A 17361-nucleotide genomic window follows, 5' to 3' on the forward strand; every position below is an offset into this window, starting at 1 on the left:
ATGGCTTCCTTCTCGGGGCGGGGGGGACCTGGGGAGATGTCTCATAAGTCCCTACTTAGGCGAAGCCTACGCTCGATCCATATCAGCTTTCAATTTTGCTTAATGTCCAACTCGTCTCAGTCAGCGTTTCTCTGTCATTCAGTGATACCTTGCCACTCGAGCCTTTTGCTGAGCAGTATCAAGTTATGGCCGTGACACGGAGATTATTCCAAATGGGAAAACCTATGCACGAATGTATCATTCAGAAAGTGCACGTTTCAATGCTGAAGTACAGCTACTTCAAAACTATGGGACAGGCTGTGGACTAATCAAATCCTGAAAATTGAGCAACTCTAGCCTGATGAACCAGTTGAAATAATGTGAACCTCTGTCTAATAACAATGTCGGTGTTGAAGTGGTCCATAATGTTGTCATAGAGCCCATACATGGAGATGACTGAAATGTGGTGACTGGAAAGCTGCCTGCCGACCGGTCGCCACAGCATAACCGGTTGGGGTTTGTGTTCAGGAAAAGGAAATGGAGAAGCAGAAGCTTCTGTACCAGCAAGCCCGGCTGCATGAGCGCGGAGCCGCCGAGATGGTGCTGCAGACCATTAGCGCCAGCAAAGGTGAGCCCTCAGCCCATGGCCGGCATCTCCTCCTCCTGCAGCTCCTCCTCCCGCAGCTCCTCCTCCACCATCTCCTCCTCCTGTATCTCCTCCTCCACCATCTCCTCCTCCACCATCTCCTCCTCCCACATCCCCTCCTCCACCATCTCCTCCTCCACCATCTCCTCCTCCACCATCTCCTCCTCCACCATCTCCTCCTCCACCATCTCCTCCTCCCACATCCCCTCCTCCACCATCTCCTCCTCCACCATCTCCTCCATCATCTCCTCCTCCACCATCTCCTCCTCCTGCATCTCCTCCTCCACCATCTCCTCCTCCACCATCTCCTCCTCCCGCATCTCCTCCTCCTGCCCCAGCTCCCTCAGGTCCACTCACCCACTCACTCAGGCCTGCTTCTCTGAGTCACGATCAGGTCAGTGACAACAAATGCGAGCTGAGCCCTCATTTATACAGTCCAGTCGTGACTCTGTTTTGAAGTCGAGTTTAAAGATGTTTTATTTCTGCTCAAGAAGTTTTGGGAATTCTGTTGTGACACAACTCTAGGGAGCTGCCCATGTGACTCTGGGGGGTGGGGGGGGACATCTCCTGTGAAAAGCCAGGGAAATGTCTGTGGCAGCAGAGCACCCAGTGGCACTATGTAAGCGAATGGTGTAGCTGTGTTTCAATAAAACTTTATTTACAAAAATGTGACGAGCTGGCTGGCCCTCAGGCCACAGTTTGCAGACCCTTGATATAAATGGAGACCTTTAAAGGGGTCCTTTATTTGTTTTTTTAAATTTTATTGTTGAGTGTATTACAGGTGTCCTCCCTCTTTTTCCCCATGCCTCCCACCTTCTGGTTCCCACCCTGCTCCAGGCATTCACCACCCTGTTGTCTGTGTATTTCAAAATCAATTATTCATATTCTTTTTTGTCCTCATGTAGTTTCAGTCTTGTCTGTATTACACAGAATTCTGCAAAAACACTGATGTCAAAATATGCATTATCACTTTAAGATATTTTTTGGAACATAAGTCAGTTCTTCACCAAGATAGAGACCTGTAGGGGTGGTAAGAATGAAAGTGCACATTTGGGGTTGGATACATGGATGTAGCAGGGAAATGACGTAAGGATCACTGATTTTATATTTTTAAGGTGAAACTGGACCGATGGTGGCTGCGACTTTGAAACTTGGAATTGCGATCCTCAATGGCGGGAACTCCACAGTGCAGCAGGTGAGTCTCTCAGCCACTCCCATGATGCTCTTCTCAGGCCCTGGGCCACCTGGTCCCCTGTTGGGCTCCTTTAGCTATTCTCAGAGCACTGTGTGACATTTCATTTTCTGTGTAAATATGTCTTCATGGTCTAGTCCCCTTGCCCCGGCAGCCAAGTATCTTCTCTGTGCGCCAAACTGCTCGATGTCAGTAATGTGTGGGCGCTGCCTCCCTTTAGAGACCTGCGGGGAGACGTGGTGTGTCCACGGGCTGCGGTTCACCCCGCCCAGTTGGCAGAGTGGGTTCTTACCGAGGCCTGGTCGGCAACCTGTTTGTCCAGGAATCATTTCAGTTGTAGCTCTTTCTGGTCTCCCGAGAAAGGAGAAGGATCACTTCCCAACACAGTTTTGAACTACGTCCTGCTGAAATCTTAGTAACTTCAACCAATTGCGGCAGAGGATACCTGTATGCACTGAACATTCTATCTTTATTACAGAAGAGGAAGCGTGATTTTGTTGCTTTTTTTCTTAACAATAAACAATAAAAGGGTTGAATTCAGAGGCTTATGTGTTACAGAAAATGCTCGACTACCTCAAGGAGAAGAAGGACGTGGGTTTCTTCCAGAGCCTGGCGGGCCTGATGCAGTCATGCAGGTGAGCCCCGTGCAGTCATGCAGGGGAATCCCCATGCAGTCATGCAGGTGAGCCCCGTGCAGTCATGCAGGGGAATCCCCATGCAGTCATACAGGGGAATCCCCATGCAGTCATGCAGGTGAGCCCCGTGCAGTCATGCAGGGAGACCCCATGCAGGGGAGACACCATGCAGAGGAGCCCCCGTGCTATCACGCAGGGGAGACCCCATGCAGTCATGCAGGGGAGCTCCGCTTGCTGTTTCTATTCTAACTCAGAGGTGGTATCTTTCAAAGTGTTTACATTATGGACAGTAATTAACACAGAAGAACATTTAATGATGAAACGCTAAAGGGGGGGCGGAAGTTACTGTCTTATTTTCTATCTTGATGTTAAGCGTTAATAATATTTTAATTACTAAGTTCCTCGATGTTAATAATGTGTGAAAACAACCCTCCCTGTGCTACATGCAGGGGCTTGGGGAACTGCAGTGCCTTCTGCATCCCCTGAATGTGAGTGGTCCCTGATGCTTAAAAGAAAAAAGAAAATTCTACTTCGTTTTATTTGGGAGCTTATAGGCCACTCCTCATTTTTCCTAAACAAATGGTCCTCCACTAACTAATTTATGATAATTACCTCCTAGTTTTACAGCATTTAAAATCAGACAGCATTTGACCAAGGCCCCTGGCACACACTTAGTGGAATAAGCTATTCCACCTGGGAAAACACGGTCATTATCATTAGATTTAAATATGTCTGCCGACTTTATAATGTGCTCCCAGCGGAGCTCACAATGGCTCACATGAGACTTCACAGGTGTCATTTCAGTGTGGGCGCTGGGAGAGACTCCGCCACCAGGAAGGGGGCTGGTGGCCTTGAACTGGGGCCGTTTGCGGTGTGTGCTGACATTGGTTCATGTTTCAAGATACACGGTTTCCAGACGTTTTCTCTTCTGAGTCCCCTGAGTCCTTTCTCCCTGTTTTGCAGCGTCCTCGACCTGAACGCCTTTGAGCGGCAGAACAAAGCTGAAGGGCTGGGGATGGTGACCGAGGAGGGATCAGGTATGGGTTAGAATGGTGCCCACGAAGGACCAGGTATGGATTCCTTAAAGTAGAAGGTCGCCTGCTCCCCCTTCTTTTCTGAAACGGATCAGCTATCCGTTACCTTTTCAACACAGAGAGACACAGGTTTCTTTAAATGGACTCATTTAAAACCCCTAATTGGCCACTCATGCAGGTCACACCCAATCCAATCTTATTGTTTCCTACTGTGGGTGGCCTGCCCCTGCTTGGGTATTAGGAAAGATCCCTATTAGAGAATTATCCACAGGAGGAGAAATTGCATGGATGAATGAACTCATTGGGACCATGGCTTCCACCAACGGGCTGTCAGGTCCCTCAGACATGGCGGCCTGCTGCCTCCTCCCAGCAGCTGTCCTTGTATCTCTCGGACCCAGGCATCTTTGCAAGTGCAAATTCTTTGATGAAGGAAATGAAAGACTAATATTTGTTTAGATAACTCTGATCACAATTTACATATGCACAAAAACCACTCACATAATCTTAGAGTTTACTCTCTATAAATAGATGCATATATAAACCAGAAAATGAGCACACGGTGCAGTCAAAACAAAAATAACTATTGTTGCAACCCTATTTTAATATTTTAAAAATCTCCACAGTTTTTTGTTTTGATTCGTTCTTATTCTTTTGTGTTTGATTTTTAAATTAGCTTAGTTTTGGTAAGCCTCTATGTGTTTATCTGTTTTTGTTTGGTCGGTCTGCTTTGGAATTATCAATATATTAGTTTTGGAACATTGGTTTTTCTATTAAGGCAATCTTGCTCCAAAAAATAAACTTCCTTCCTCCTGCCATTGGTAGTCTGCTGGCCTTTTGGAAATAATTCAGAATGAACTAATCTCTCTATCTCTGAATATTTTTGTTTTCGCAGCAGGAAAAAGAATTAGTGCATGGTTCTTGCTGGATTTAAAAGACAGCCATTGAGACATATTCTAAGGCCACTGCCATTCTTGTGTGGTTTTGGCTTATGCTTGGCAGTTGAATGTGTAGGTTCCATCACCAAATAGCGGTTGTGCAGTAACTGAATTGTGTGAGCTGCCTGCAGCTCTCTCAGCCAAAGTGCTCCCGGGCTGAGGGGCGTTGTTTTTTAAATATATATTATAAATACATCCCCCCACTGGCCAAACAACGTTGTTTGTCAGTTTTCTTCCTAAACTCTATGTTGAACGCTCATATGTTGAACATTGTCTTCACAGACCCTTTTTGCGTTGAAAATCAGCTTGCCATGTGTGCTGCTGGTTTTTGCTTGTTTGTGTCTTTGTGCTTCTGCTTCGCTTGGGATAAAGATACATTTAAACTGACACGTAGGTGGAATGACAGGCGACCTTCGACTTTAAGAGCAGTCACCCCTCCCCACAAGCACGTGAGCTCCGATAGCTGCAGCGTGAGCAGATGTTGCTTGCACACTGGTCATAGATCAGTACTCATTCCTGCCCACATCTGTCACACACGAGAGGGTGAGAACAAAAGTTTAAACCCGCAGGCTGCTCCCCCAGTGTCGCCAAGCCCATGCTGCTCCTTTTAACAGAGAGAAACCTGGGGGTCAAGGTTCACAGGCTCTTTTCTGACAAAGAAAACGGGCTTCTATCTGCCAAGCGCATGGTCCATGAGCTTCCAGCGGAGGAGGGCTGCCCGGTGGCTGCGGCCGGTCACACGGAGCTGGCCCGACCTGCGGGCGATGGAGGAGGCACAGACACGCTCACTCGCTTGGGGGGGTAACGTCTGGACTTCCCTGCAGGCGAGAAGGTTCTTCAGGACGACGAGTTCACCTGCGACCTCTTCCGCTTCCTGCAGCTGCTCTGTGAGGGACACAACTCAGGTGCGTGAGGGCTGAGGCCAGAGGCTGGTGCCCGGGGAAACGTGCTGGCAGCCAGTACTGACCAAGGCCTGTCCGCTGTGAGGACGGGTCAGCCCTGCAGGGGGCGCTCAGCCCCAGCTTGTGCCATGCGAGACGGCCACGTCCCGCTCTGTGTTGCTCCACTGCCTGGCAACCCCATGTGGCCATCTCAGTATCCCGATCAGCTGTCCTGATGGGCGGCCGGTGGAGAAAGACACACTGGGCACATCTACGTAGGGAGCTTGGTTTCCTCTGGGCCCCTGGGCCCCGGGGACGGTGCCACAGCATCACCTAGAGCCGTGGTCGGCAAACTGCGGCTCGCGAGCCACATGCGGCTCTTTGGCCCCTTGAGTGTTCTAACGCCACTTCTTCAAAATAGACTCGCCCAGGCCGAAAACCGGCTTCTGCGCACGGGCCACGAAGTTTCAATCGCACTGTACGTGCACGCTCGCACGTGGTATTTTGTGGAAGTGCCACACTCAAGGGGCCAAAGAGCCACATGTGGCTCGCAGGCCACGGTTTGCCGACCACTGTCCTAGAGTGCTGTGCTCCATGCCCTGGTTAGGGGTCTGCATCTGGGAGGGCGGAAGCTGGGTGGGACTATTGTCTCTTCCCCGTCACTGAGCACAGTCCTAGGAGCAGAGGACTGTGAGCCACCTAATTGCTGCCTCCTTAGCGGTGGCGTCCTGTCCCATCCCCATGCCGAGCCCTAGAGCTGGGGATCGGAAACGGTCAGCCCCCTCTTAGACAAAAATGGAATATTATTTAGGTTCTGGGAAGCCCCCAGGTGGGTTTATGAGGGTCCCTCACTTTTTTTCTGGGCACTATGAACTACTTCATCTTAAAACTGCTCTGAGCCACAAGGATCTTGCTGGAGACATCATTCGTGGGTGGAGGTATTCAGAGAACCGGCCATTTCACACTTTGGAATGAGAGGGAATGACCTCGTTCGATCTCGTACAGATTTCCAGAATTACCTGAGGACGCAGACTGGCAACAACACCACCGTGAACATCATCATCTCCACGGTGGACTACCTGCTGCGGGTGCAGGTATGGGCCTCCGCCTCGGGGCCAGCTGGAGGGGCTGCGAGGCCAAGATAAGGCCCGGGGTCCTCTGGGAGGCTGCGTGTCCCGCCGGGCTTCGGTCTCCTGTCAGGACTTGTCAGACGTGTTGCCTTTGATCTGCCTCTGACCGAGCCCCCGGGTGAGCGGCCCCCTGGGCTCCGTCTCTCATCCTGGCTCCGCTCTTCTCATTGTGGGCTCTCTGCCAGCGCGGATCGGCCCCCACGCTTTCTAGCTTTGATGGCATTTTCAATGCTCTTTTCGTTTGGTAAAGCCCTCACAGGCGATGCTCCCTTTGCAGCTGGTAGATAAAGAAGGGAAGAATATTTGACCATTTCTCAGGAATGGGAAAGAGAGGCTTTCAAACCACGTAGATACTTAATGAGCTCAGGTCGGGTCTTTTCGGCTGTCCTCATATTATTTTTGTGCACTTCCAAATCTGTTAGGTAGAAGGATTTCCTGGTATAGCTTTCAGAGCCGAACAGGTCAGCCTTGGCTTCAGAAGGTCCCTCCCCCCGCCCCCCGCCTCTCTTCCAGGAGTCCATCAGTGATTTCTACTGGTACTACTCCGGGAAAGACGTGATTGATGAGCAGGGACAGCGGAACTTCTCCAAAGCCATTCAAGTAGCAAAGCAAGTCTTTAACACTCTCACAGAGTACATCCAGGTAAACACTTACCCACTCTGCTATTTGGAGAAAGAAAGAAAGCAGCCGGGACCGGTTTGGCTCAATGGATAGAGCGTCGGCTTGGGGACTGAAGGGTCCCGGGTTCGATTCCGGTCAAGGGCATGTACCTTGGTTGCGGGCACATCCCCAGTAGGGGATGTGCAAGAGGCAGCTGATCGATGACTCTCTCTCATCGATGTTTCTAACTCTCTATTTCTCTCCCTTCCTCTCTGTACAAAATCAATAAAATATATTTAATAAAAAAAAAAAAAAGAAAGAAAGAAAACAGGAGCCCACCAATTCCCCTGGGATCCCATGGGAAAAGGCGATCGGATAAAAGCCCTTTCCTGTCCCCGTCCCATTGCGGATTGACCTGGTCTGTAGACCCTTAGCCAGTGGTGATGGCCACAGGTTAGGTGGCGATGTGAATGTACCCGGAACGGCTTGCTTTACCCTCTGGCAGACTGAGGGATCCTTAGCTCCTGGGGGCGTGGTCTCTCCAGGGCCTGGTGTATATACGAAGCTCTCAGCGGGTATTAAGGGCGGGGGAAGGAGGGCATTAAACCACTTAACCACATTCCAGGAAAAATGAGGAAGTGCCATGGAGACTTTATAAAAAGACTAGTGCTTAACAACTTCATGTTCGTGTGTGTGTGTGTGTGTGTGTGTGTGTGTGTATAAGTATATAATACTAGAGGCCCGGTGCATGAAGTTTGTGCACCGTGTGCATCCTCTCCAATCTGGGACCCCTTGGGGGATGTCTGACTGCTGGTTTGGGCAGGGATCTGGGACTGCTGACTCCTAACCACTTACCTGCCTGCCTGCCTGCCTGATTGCCCCTAACTGTCCTCCCCTGCTGGCCTCATTGCCCTAACTGCCTCTGTCTCGGCCCCTGCCACCGTGGCTTTGTCTGGAAGCTGTCTGGTCCCAATAGCATATTACCCTTCTATTAGTATAGATAATCATAGCTGATATGGGCAAAATTCCAAATACTATGAGTAATATCCCTTCCTTAAATGTCGATTTGTCTTATGTTCTCTTTAGGCTAAATTTATCTTAACCTGCAAATTTTGAAAAGATTTTATAAAATTCTGGGTGGTTTTTTTTTGTTTTTTTTTTCCCAACCAGGCACACTTTGCTGTTTCTTGGAGGCCAGTCTGTCCTCTTTCCTTCCTACCTTCTCCGTGGGCGGGGTTAGTAATGCCTCTGCGTCAGGGAGCCGCTGGGCACAGTGCCCCATGCTGAGGACAAGAAGGAGGGTGGGGTAGTAGTTGGCTTCTTTACACTGAGCATAATCTGGGGGGCGGGGGGGTATGTAAAATAACAGCCGCATCCCCGGACAGGTGTGGTCGGACAGGTGAGTGAGTTCTTGTCTCCTGAGGACACGTTTATCGGCACCGCACAGCTTACATCTTGAGGTCTCTCTTTTCAGACGACGTGTTGGTGATAAGACATGTTGATTTTGCCTCTGTTGTTGTGCAGTCCGTTTTGGCAGTGAAGTTACCAGAAACGATGCCGTTGGTCTGTTTCCCTGCAGGGCCCGTGCACGGGGAACCAGCAGAGCCTGGCCCACAGCCGGCTCTGGGACGCGGTCGTGGGCTTCCTGCACGTGTTCGCCCACATGCAGATGAAGCTGTCCCAGGTAGGGAACCACCTCCCGCCCCCCCGAATGCCCACGGGGACAGCAGTCGCCAGCACAGGACACAGCTTTCCCTTATTAACATCACCTTCTCAGCTGCTTTATCCATCTTTTATTCCACATTTAAAAGCATTTTCTCCAATGAAAGAACTGTATGCGCCCTGGCCAGTGTGCTCAATGGGTTGAGCGTCGTTCCATGCACCAAGGCACATACACAGGTTGCTCATTCTGTCCCAGGTCAGAGGCAACTGATAAATATTTCTCTCTCTCATCAATGTTTCTCTCCCTTCCCTCTTTCTCTCGAATCAGTAAAAACATGTCCTAGGGTGAGGATTTTAAAAAAAAGTTTTTTTTAAATAATTTAATGCAAGCTGAGAACAGATGAGAGCTATCATTTAAATTTGAGAATAAAAAATACTGAAGACTTGACTGTAGGAGACATGAAGGCGTTTAGTCTAAGGTGACTCTTTCCAAAAATTGGGACTGTTTTAAAATGCTGCAGGATACGGGACAAATTGTTAAAAATCGGGACTGTCCCGCCAAAAGCGGGACGTCTGGTCACCTTAGTTTAGTCCCCAGTGGTGAGCATTTGTAATCCTTCATGGACCCACGTCTCCATGACACTCACGGAAGCTCCCTCCTCCCTGCAGAGAAAGGGACACGGATTTGAACTCTGCCAGGCCCTTGAGAGGTTTGCGTATGGGCCACACAAGCAGCTGTCCTCCATAGAGGCATTCATCCACTAGCAGAAAACTAACTTCCTGACAGTCAAGAAACAGTGGCTCTCAGGATAAGCCAATAGACACAGATTGTCGGCCTCCTGGGTCCTGTGATGTTGGGAGGGGTCGCCATGGGGGGAGCAGCGCCCTCCGGGGGAACACGCGTGTTCCTGCTGCCTTTGCTCCCGCTGTCTCCAACGCCACGTGTTGCCCTTTGCAGGACTCCAGTCAGATCGAGCTCCTGAAAGAACTGATGGACCTGCAGAAGGACATGGTGGTCATGCTGCTGTCCATGCTGGAAGGTAGTCTCGGTTCCGTGTTCATTTGCATTTATAGTTTTACACTGTGCACATCCCGATCCTTCATTCTTTCCCTTTAAGGACCAGTGTTTAGTATGCTGCACAGAGCGAAACTCCCACCCACCTCCAGATATGACAGATGCCCGGTTATAATCTGTTCTCAAGTGAGGCTTTAAGAAAGAGACATGGTCCTTGAGGAATGAGTTTTCAACCTTACAGGGCTTTGTGAATGCTCCTTTTTGTTAATATAAGGCGGGATTTCAGTTTCTGGCTTTAGGGCCCATTTTTTTTTTATCCTAAAACATGACCAGTTTGAGGGGGAAATATGGCTTTTGTTCCAGAAGCCCTCTAAGGTTATGAGCCAGTACGGTGTGGCGTGTGTTTGTGTAAATACAGTGACTGTCTGACTCCTGGGGCTCACACCCTGGAGGATGGTGGGGCTGGGAGGCCTGTGTGGTTTCTCTCTCTCTCTCTCTCTCTCTCTCTCTCTCTCTCTCTCTCTCTCTCTCTCTCCTGTGCGGTTTCTCTCTCTCTCTCTCTCTCTCTCTCTCTCTCTCTCTCTCTCTCCTGTGCGGTTGCTCTCTCTCTCTCTCTCTCTCTCTCTCTCTCTCTCTCTCTCTCTCTCTATGTGTGTGTGTGTGTGTGTGTGTGTGTGTGGACGGTGCTCGCTGTGAACCAGTGCCGCGCTCTGCCTGCAGGTAACGTCGTGAACGGGACCATCGGCAAGCAGATGGTGGACATGCTCGTGGAGTCGTCCAACAACGTGGAGATGATCCTCAAGTTCTTCGACATGTTCCTGAAGCTCAAGGACCTGACGTCCTCCGACACGTTCAAGGAGTACGACCCCGACGGCAAGGGCGTCATCTCCAAGCGGGACTTCCACAAGGCCATGGAGAGCCACAAGCACTACACGCCGTCGGAGACCGAGTTCCTGCTGTCCTGCGCGGAGACGGACGAGAACGAGACCCTGGACTACGAGGAGTTCGTGAAGCGCTTTCACGAGCCGGCCAAGGACATCAGCTTCAACGTGGCCGTGCTGCTGACCAACCTGTCGGAGCACATGCCCAACGACCCGCGGCTGCAGACCTTCCTGGAGCTGGCGGAGAGCGTGCTGCGCTACTTCCAGCCCTTCCTGGGCCGCATCGAGATCATGGGCAGCGCCAAGCGCATCGAGCGCGTGTACTTCGAGATCAGCGAGTCCAGCCGCACGCAGTGGGAGAAGCCGCAGGTCAAGGAGTCCAAGCGCCAGTTCATCTTCGACGTGGTCAACGAGGGCGGCGAGAAGGAGAAGATGGAGCTCTTCGTGAACTTCTGCGAGGACACCATCTTCGAGATGCAGCTGGCCGCCCAGATCTCCGAGTCCGACCTCAACGAGCGCTCGGCCAGCAAGGAGGAGGGCGAGAAGGAGAAGCCGGAGGAGCAGAGCCCGAGGACGGGCTTCTTCTCGCTCCTGACCGTGCGCTCGGCCCTGCTGGCCCTCCGCTCCAACCTGCTGGCCCTCCTGCGCATGCTCAGCCTCAAGAGCCTCAAGAAGCAGATGAAGAAGGTGAAGAAGATGACGGTGCGGGACATGGCCACGGCGCTCTTCGCCTCCTACTGGGGCGCGCTGGCCAGCCTGCTGCACGTGGTGGCCAGCGTGCTGCGCGGCTTCTCCCGCATCGTGGGCAGCCTGCTGCTGGGGGGCAGCCTGGTGGAGGGCGCCAAGAAGATCCGGGTGGCCGAGCTGCTGGCCGACATGCCGGACCCCACGCAGGACGAGGTGCGGGGCGACGGGGAGGAGGGCGAGCGGAAGCCGCTGGAGGCCGCCCTGCCCTCGGAGGACCTCACCGACCTGAAGGAGCTGACGGAGGAGAGCGACCTGCTGTCCGACATCTTTGGCTTGGACCTCAAGCGGGAAGGGGGCCAGTACAAGCTCATCCCGCACAACCCCAATGCCGGCCTCAGCGACCTCATGAGCAACCCGGACCCCGTCCCCGAGGCGCCAGAGAAAGTGCAGGTAACGGGGCCTGTCGGGGCTGCTCGGGGCCCAGGGCACCCTTGGGAGTCGGTGGGCGTCCAGGCTGGCACTGCAGCGGGTCCGGCACAGACATGAGTTCCCGAGAGAGTGGCCTTTTGGTCAGCAGACCTGATAAGGGGGACATAGTTGGCCTTGAGGGTGCGTGAGATTTGAGCAGGTGGTTGAGGAAATGAGAGGACAGGGCGGCGCCCAGAGTGGCACCTGCCGCCCTGGGGGTGCGTGTGTGGAAGGGAGGCACAGTGCTGTCACCACCGAGGCAGGGGCACTGAGAGGTCACCATGTGGCGCCTGGCGCGGGGCTCCCTAAACTCATCCCAACGTGGTGTGTGACCTGCTTGTCTTTCCCTTCGCTTCAAGGAACAGGAGACAAAAGAGGAAGAAAAGGAAGAAAAAGAAGAAAACAAGTCGGAACCCGAGAAAGCCGAGTACGTGCGGTTTCCTTGTGGCTCATGCTCTCTCTCCAGGGCGCAGAACGGAGACCTCTGTCCTACCTGGGGGCAGGCTCTGCGCCGGGACCTCCATGCTGGGGCATCAGTGTGGGCACCGCCCGCCCGGGGCCATGCCAGCCTCGTCCTCCGGTCCCATCCAGCTGTGTGACCCACAGCAGGGATGCCGTGTGGCCCGCTGGGATGCCTCCCAGAGCCAAGGGCCCCGTCTGGTTCAAGGGCACATGGGGTTCTGCCTGGGAACCGTGTGGGCTCAGCCCCCCTAGGAGGCTTGTGGGAAGAAGCAGATGGATGGTTCTCTCTCATCATTGTTGTTTCTGTCTCTGTGCTTCTAATTCCATTATCACATGTAACGGTAACACGCTGGCATCCTTTATACACGTGAACAGCCAAAGGCATGTCTCTGACATTAGGTCCGAAGATGAGGCACTAGTCAAGGTTGGCTGTTACAATCCTGATTCAGCAGTGCGGCAGGTCGGGGTTTCCAGAGCGATGGCATTGCTCAGTGGGCAGGGAGGTGCCGTATGGATACTGAGACACTCCAGCCTGTGAAATGCCCTGTAGATTTCAACTTCACAGAATTCCCACAGGAGACCGGGGTCCCAGACATCCAACCCCGGATTCTGACATCCTGAGCATTACAGTTCATTGCAGGAGAACGTTTTCCACAACGATGCTATGATTTAAACGTGTATTCGTTTGTGTATTTTGGCGCAAAGCCCGTTAGTTCTTTTGTCTCTTGCCGGCTTATGTGTACTCGTCTGTCCGCAGGGGAGAAGACGGAGAGAAAGAAGAGAAGGCCAAAGACGAGAAGGGCCGGCAGAAGCTGCGGCTGATCCACACGCACCGATACGGGGAGCCCGAGGCCCCCGAGTCCGTGTTCTGGAAGAAGATCATCGCTTATCAGCAGAAGCTCCTGGTGAGCCCGTCAGGAGAACATTGCTATGACACGCTGTGAGGCCATAATCACTGAGGCCCCGCAGGGTCCGTGGGCTCCCGTGGGCTGGGTGGCAACCAAAGACCCAAGTCCACCTGCTGGTGCATTGCGTTTGCTCCGTGAGGACGGACCCAGGACCTCTGCACACGTTCACAAGCCCGAGACCTTGGACGTGGCGGCTGCCGCACCCCGTGTCTCCACCCCACAGAGTCTGGGACGGGTCTGGGCGTGCACCCGAGGCACACGCAGGACCACCTGCAAAGGAAGTGGCCGTCCCGTGATTGAATGTTCTCACCGCTTAGGCGCACACATGAGACATATTGTATGTGCTTCAGACAGATATGTGTGCGGTGGTAGGTCTTCTCAGCCGTCTGTGCCTCCCGTGTTGTTCAGCACAGAGTACGCTGAGCATCAGCGTGTTCTAGAAAGCTCTGGGTGGTCACTGGTTTGGGTGTTTCGGTAGGTGCCCCGCTTCAGGGGAGGCTGTAGGGGAGGCCGGGTGTGGGCACGGGGTCGAGTGGGCTCAGCGACACCTGCCGGACCCCGTGGTTCCTAGGAGTGTGCCAGCCGCCCATGCCAAGCAGGTACAGAGGGGCTGGCATCGCTCTGCCGCAGGCACCGTGCCAACACCTCCCACTTAACATTAAAGCACATGCTGATCTCCCAGCGCCTTTTCCTCAGACCCACTTCTGTCCGGTTCTGTCCAGCTCCGAAAGGGGGACCAGCCGCTTAGTTAGGTGCTGAGACCCAAACCCAGAAGTTCCCATCTCTGAGCTCGCTGCCTTCCACCTCCAACACAGCCCAGCAGTGACTCTCCTCAGCTCTCTCTTCCCGATGCTGGAGCCCACCCACCGGGGGCATCAAGCCCTCTTCAGATCCTCCTGGAATAGAATCATTCCAACTGTGATAACAAGACTCACAAACTCCTCTATTGTCGTATCCAATCCTCATAGCGAGCCCTTGTGAGAAGGTTCTGGTTAATCCACACTTCACGGACCAGGGAAATGATGCTCCAGCAGTGATTCTGTTCTTGTGCAATCCCCCTGGAGCCCCCGGAGATAAAAAACCCAACACACCCCTCATCCGGGGACTGCCACTCCCTCTAGCTCACCCGGACCCCAGCTCCACCCCCACCCCCTCCCCCACTGGCTTCCTCCTTCTGTCCTCATCGGCACCCCCCCCCCCCCCCCCCGGCTCTGACCTCAGGGCTGCCCTGCCTGCTCCTCTCTCTCTGACACATCTGGCCCCCACTTGTCCTCTTGACTCGCTCCCCGTGGCGTTCAGGCCTCTGCGCACGCACCCCATTCCCTAAGCCCGCAGAGAGCATTCCCTGGGGGGGTGTCCCCTCCGTGGTGCCCAGATTTCTAACTCGGTGATGTCCACAGTCTCGAGGATGATGCTTGATACGCACTGGGCGCTCAGGAAGTCGTTTTTGGTAAATGAATGAATGCTTTATGTCATGGTCCGCAAATTTCAAGTCTCTCGATTCAGTGACCCTTGCATTTTTTCCACCTTCAGAACTATTTTGCTCGCAACTTTTACAACATGAGAATGCTGGCCTTATTTGTCGCCTTTGCGATCAACTTCATCTTGCTCTTCTATAAGGTATGTATTTTTTGGTCTTTTTTAAATCTTTTATATTTTATTGATTTTTTACTGAGAGGAAGGGAGAGGGAGAGAGAGCTAGAAAAATCGATGAGAGAGAAACATCCATCAGCTGCCTCCTGCACACCCTCCCACTGGGGATGTGCCCGCAACCAAGGTACATGCCCTTGACCGGAATCGAACCCGGGACCTTTCAGTCCACAGGGTGATGCTCTATCCACTGAGCCAAACCGGTTAGGGCTACTTCTTAGTCTTAACAACCAGTGCGATGCTCCCCACAGCCTGAACGATGTACAGATGTCACAGACCCGCCCTGACTATGAGGCGGAGACCCTCCTTCCTGCCGCTCAGGGAGATGCGATTCCGCAGAGGCTCTCACATGCTCCGCCCATGCGCACAGCTCACTGGGGGCTCAGGGGTGGCCTGCGGTTCCTCTGGTCCTTGAGAGGCAGCTGAGCCATCTCAGTCCCCCCACCCGCGGATCCTGGTAACTCTTGGTTCAGTAGAAGGATTGGCACAAGCGTGTCAGTGATCTGCCGTCCCAGAAGCTTCTGAGAGCACCCCCCGGGGACCAGGGAGGAGGGATGGGGAGAAGGCTGGGTCCCTGTTTCTCGTCGGCGCTGATGCTTAGGGGAGAGCACTGACCGCACTCTAACTGGTTTGAACCAGGTCTCCACTTCTTCTGTGGTTGAAGGCAAGGAGCTGCCCCCTCGCAGCGCAAGCGAAAGCGCCAAGGTCAGCATCCCGGACGAGGGCGGCGGGGAAGACGCACCCGGCGTGCTGGCGGTGCACTACGTGCTGGAGGAGAGCAGCGGCTACATGGAGCCCACGCTGCGCATCCTGGCCGTGCTGCACACCATCATCTCCTTCTTCTGCATCATCGGCTACTACTGCCTGAAGGTAAGGGCATCATCGGCTACTGCTGCCTCAAAGTAAGACCTGGGGAAGCGGGTCCTGGGATGGAAATGACGTGCACGGAGCTTATTTGGAATGTTCCAGAAATCCACACCTGTGGATGGTGGAAGGGAGCAGGGGCCACCGAGGGGAACATGCACGGGGCAGACGCACGGGGCAGGCACAGCCTCACTCTGCAATGCTGGCTTCGGCCGGTTGTCCTGGCCATTGGACTCCACATTGACCAGGCGCAGCTGCAGGCTGCCCAGGGGCGGGGAGAGCTGGGGTGGTCTGACTGGAGCTTTCTTTCACACACATAGTGGCCTGATTCACCTGTAACGACCCTGCGGAAGGGGCCAGGCGCACTGTCCCTAGCAGTGCTCCCGGAAGTTGTTAGGGTTATGGGAACGCACCCTTGGGGCCTCGCAGTCCTGGTGACTGTCCTGACGTCAGCAATCTCCGCTGCCATCCTGGGCGCAGAGGTTTCCAGTTTGTGTTCCCTTCCCCCGGGGGGTGATGCGGCTCCTGGGCCGCTTGCAGGGAGCAGTGTCCTCGGGTGAACGCACCCAGGAAGGTGCCCGATGCCTAGGGCTGCCATTTCCGGGCAAGCTCTTCCTCTTGCCCAGCAAGACCCGCCTCTCTGCCGTGCAGCCTGAGCTGCAGACCAGGCCTGGGCAGAAGGCCAGCATGCCACCCCTCGAAACTCCTCTCCACCTCCTCCCCCCCAACACACCGGGCCATGGGGTGTGCTCAGATGCTTCCAGAATGTCCGCACCTTTCCTGTGTAAAGTCTGTCCATAGGAAAGGGCCTCAGTCTGTTCTGAAGACATCTTGGAAAACAGACAGTTTTCCTTTTGTTGAAATTAAAGTTATTTCACAATAGCATGGTCACGCTGAGCAGGAGATTATTACAGAGATTTCTCAAATGAAATTGTGCTTTTTAAAAGCACCCATTCTAGAAGCTTAGCGAATGGTTATTGCCCTCAGTGAATTTTATTGCCCTCATGGCAGCTGCTACCATATGTATGTGTTTATAACACGCCCAAGAAAACCAGTTTTGTGCAACCTTATTCTCTTTATTATTTAAAACTGACTTAGTTGCTTATGAACTTCTGTGTTTAAAAATGCGTGTGTATATAATCTCTATCCTATCTCTTGTCTTTCTAAGACCGTGTGATGCTTTTTTCTAAACACAGCTGATTCACTTTCATTCCGTTTTTACTTTCCCGGAAGTAACACAGGAAAATGCTTCTCTCCTAACGCCGGTTTGTAAGGGCTGAGAGGCCAGTACATCTAAAGTAATTTAATATGTTCCTTTTTGAAATGTAGGTCCCGCTGGTTATTTTTAAGCGCGAAAAGGAAGTGGCTCGGAAATTGGAATTTGACGGGCTTTACATCACAGAGCAGCCTTCGGAAGACGATATCAAAGGCCAGTGGGACCGGCTGGTAATCAACACTCAGTGAGTACAGAGCGTGCGAGGTCTGGGCGCTCGCAGATTGCCCGCATGCAGTCCCCCGCCGAGCTCCCTGCATGCTGGCAGGAGGCAGCGGAGTGATGAATGCGTGTTTACTCAGCCAAGAAAATCAAAGGCTCTGCGCCCTCGGCCCCCGGTGGAGGCCACCAGCTTTTGCCATCTGTGTTCCCATTCCTTCATCAGAGGGCTTTGAGTCGGCCCCAGCCCCGTGCTCTTGGCCTCCATCACTCAGAGTTCCGAGGAGGTGCAGGGGGTGG

At 53.1% G+C, this 17361-nt stretch overlaps 1 protein-coding gene across 1 annotated transcript in view; it reads left to right on the top strand.

Moving 5' to 3' along the window:
- The window catches only part of RYR2 (ryanodine receptor 2), a 167256-nt gene that overhangs the window by 140190 nt on the left and 9705 nt on the right, over positions 1-17361 (top strand). Inside the window, exons 80-94 of the mRNA XM_084868643.1 lie at positions 508-607; positions 1741-1820; positions 2376-2452; positions 3416-3489; positions 5246-5326; positions 6308-6396; positions 6946-7074; positions 8612-8716; positions 9653-9734; positions 10430-11727; positions 12105-12172; positions 12965-13112; positions 14649-14735; positions 15405-15635; positions 16959-17089. Coding sequence (XP_084724769.1) covers positions 508-607; positions 1741-1820; positions 2376-2452; positions 3416-3489; positions 5246-5326; positions 6308-6396; positions 6946-7074; positions 8612-8716; positions 9653-9734; positions 10430-11727; positions 12105-12172; positions 12965-13112; positions 14649-14735; positions 15405-15635; positions 16959-17089 — 2780 coding nt within the window. The remainder of the gene's footprint in view (positions 1-507; positions 608-1740; positions 1821-2375; positions 2453-3415; positions 3490-5245; positions 5327-6307; positions 6397-6945; positions 7075-8611; positions 8717-9652; positions 9735-10429; positions 11728-12104; positions 12173-12964; positions 13113-14648; positions 14736-15404; positions 15636-16958; positions 17090-17361) is intronic.

Source organism: Pipistrellus hanaki (genome assembly GCF_964339955.1).
Source record: "Pipistrellus hanaki genome assembly, chromosome: 20".
NCBI classification, from domain to species: Eukaryota; Metazoa; Chordata; class Mammalia; order Chiroptera; family Vespertilionidae; genus Pipistrellus; species Pipistrellus hanaki.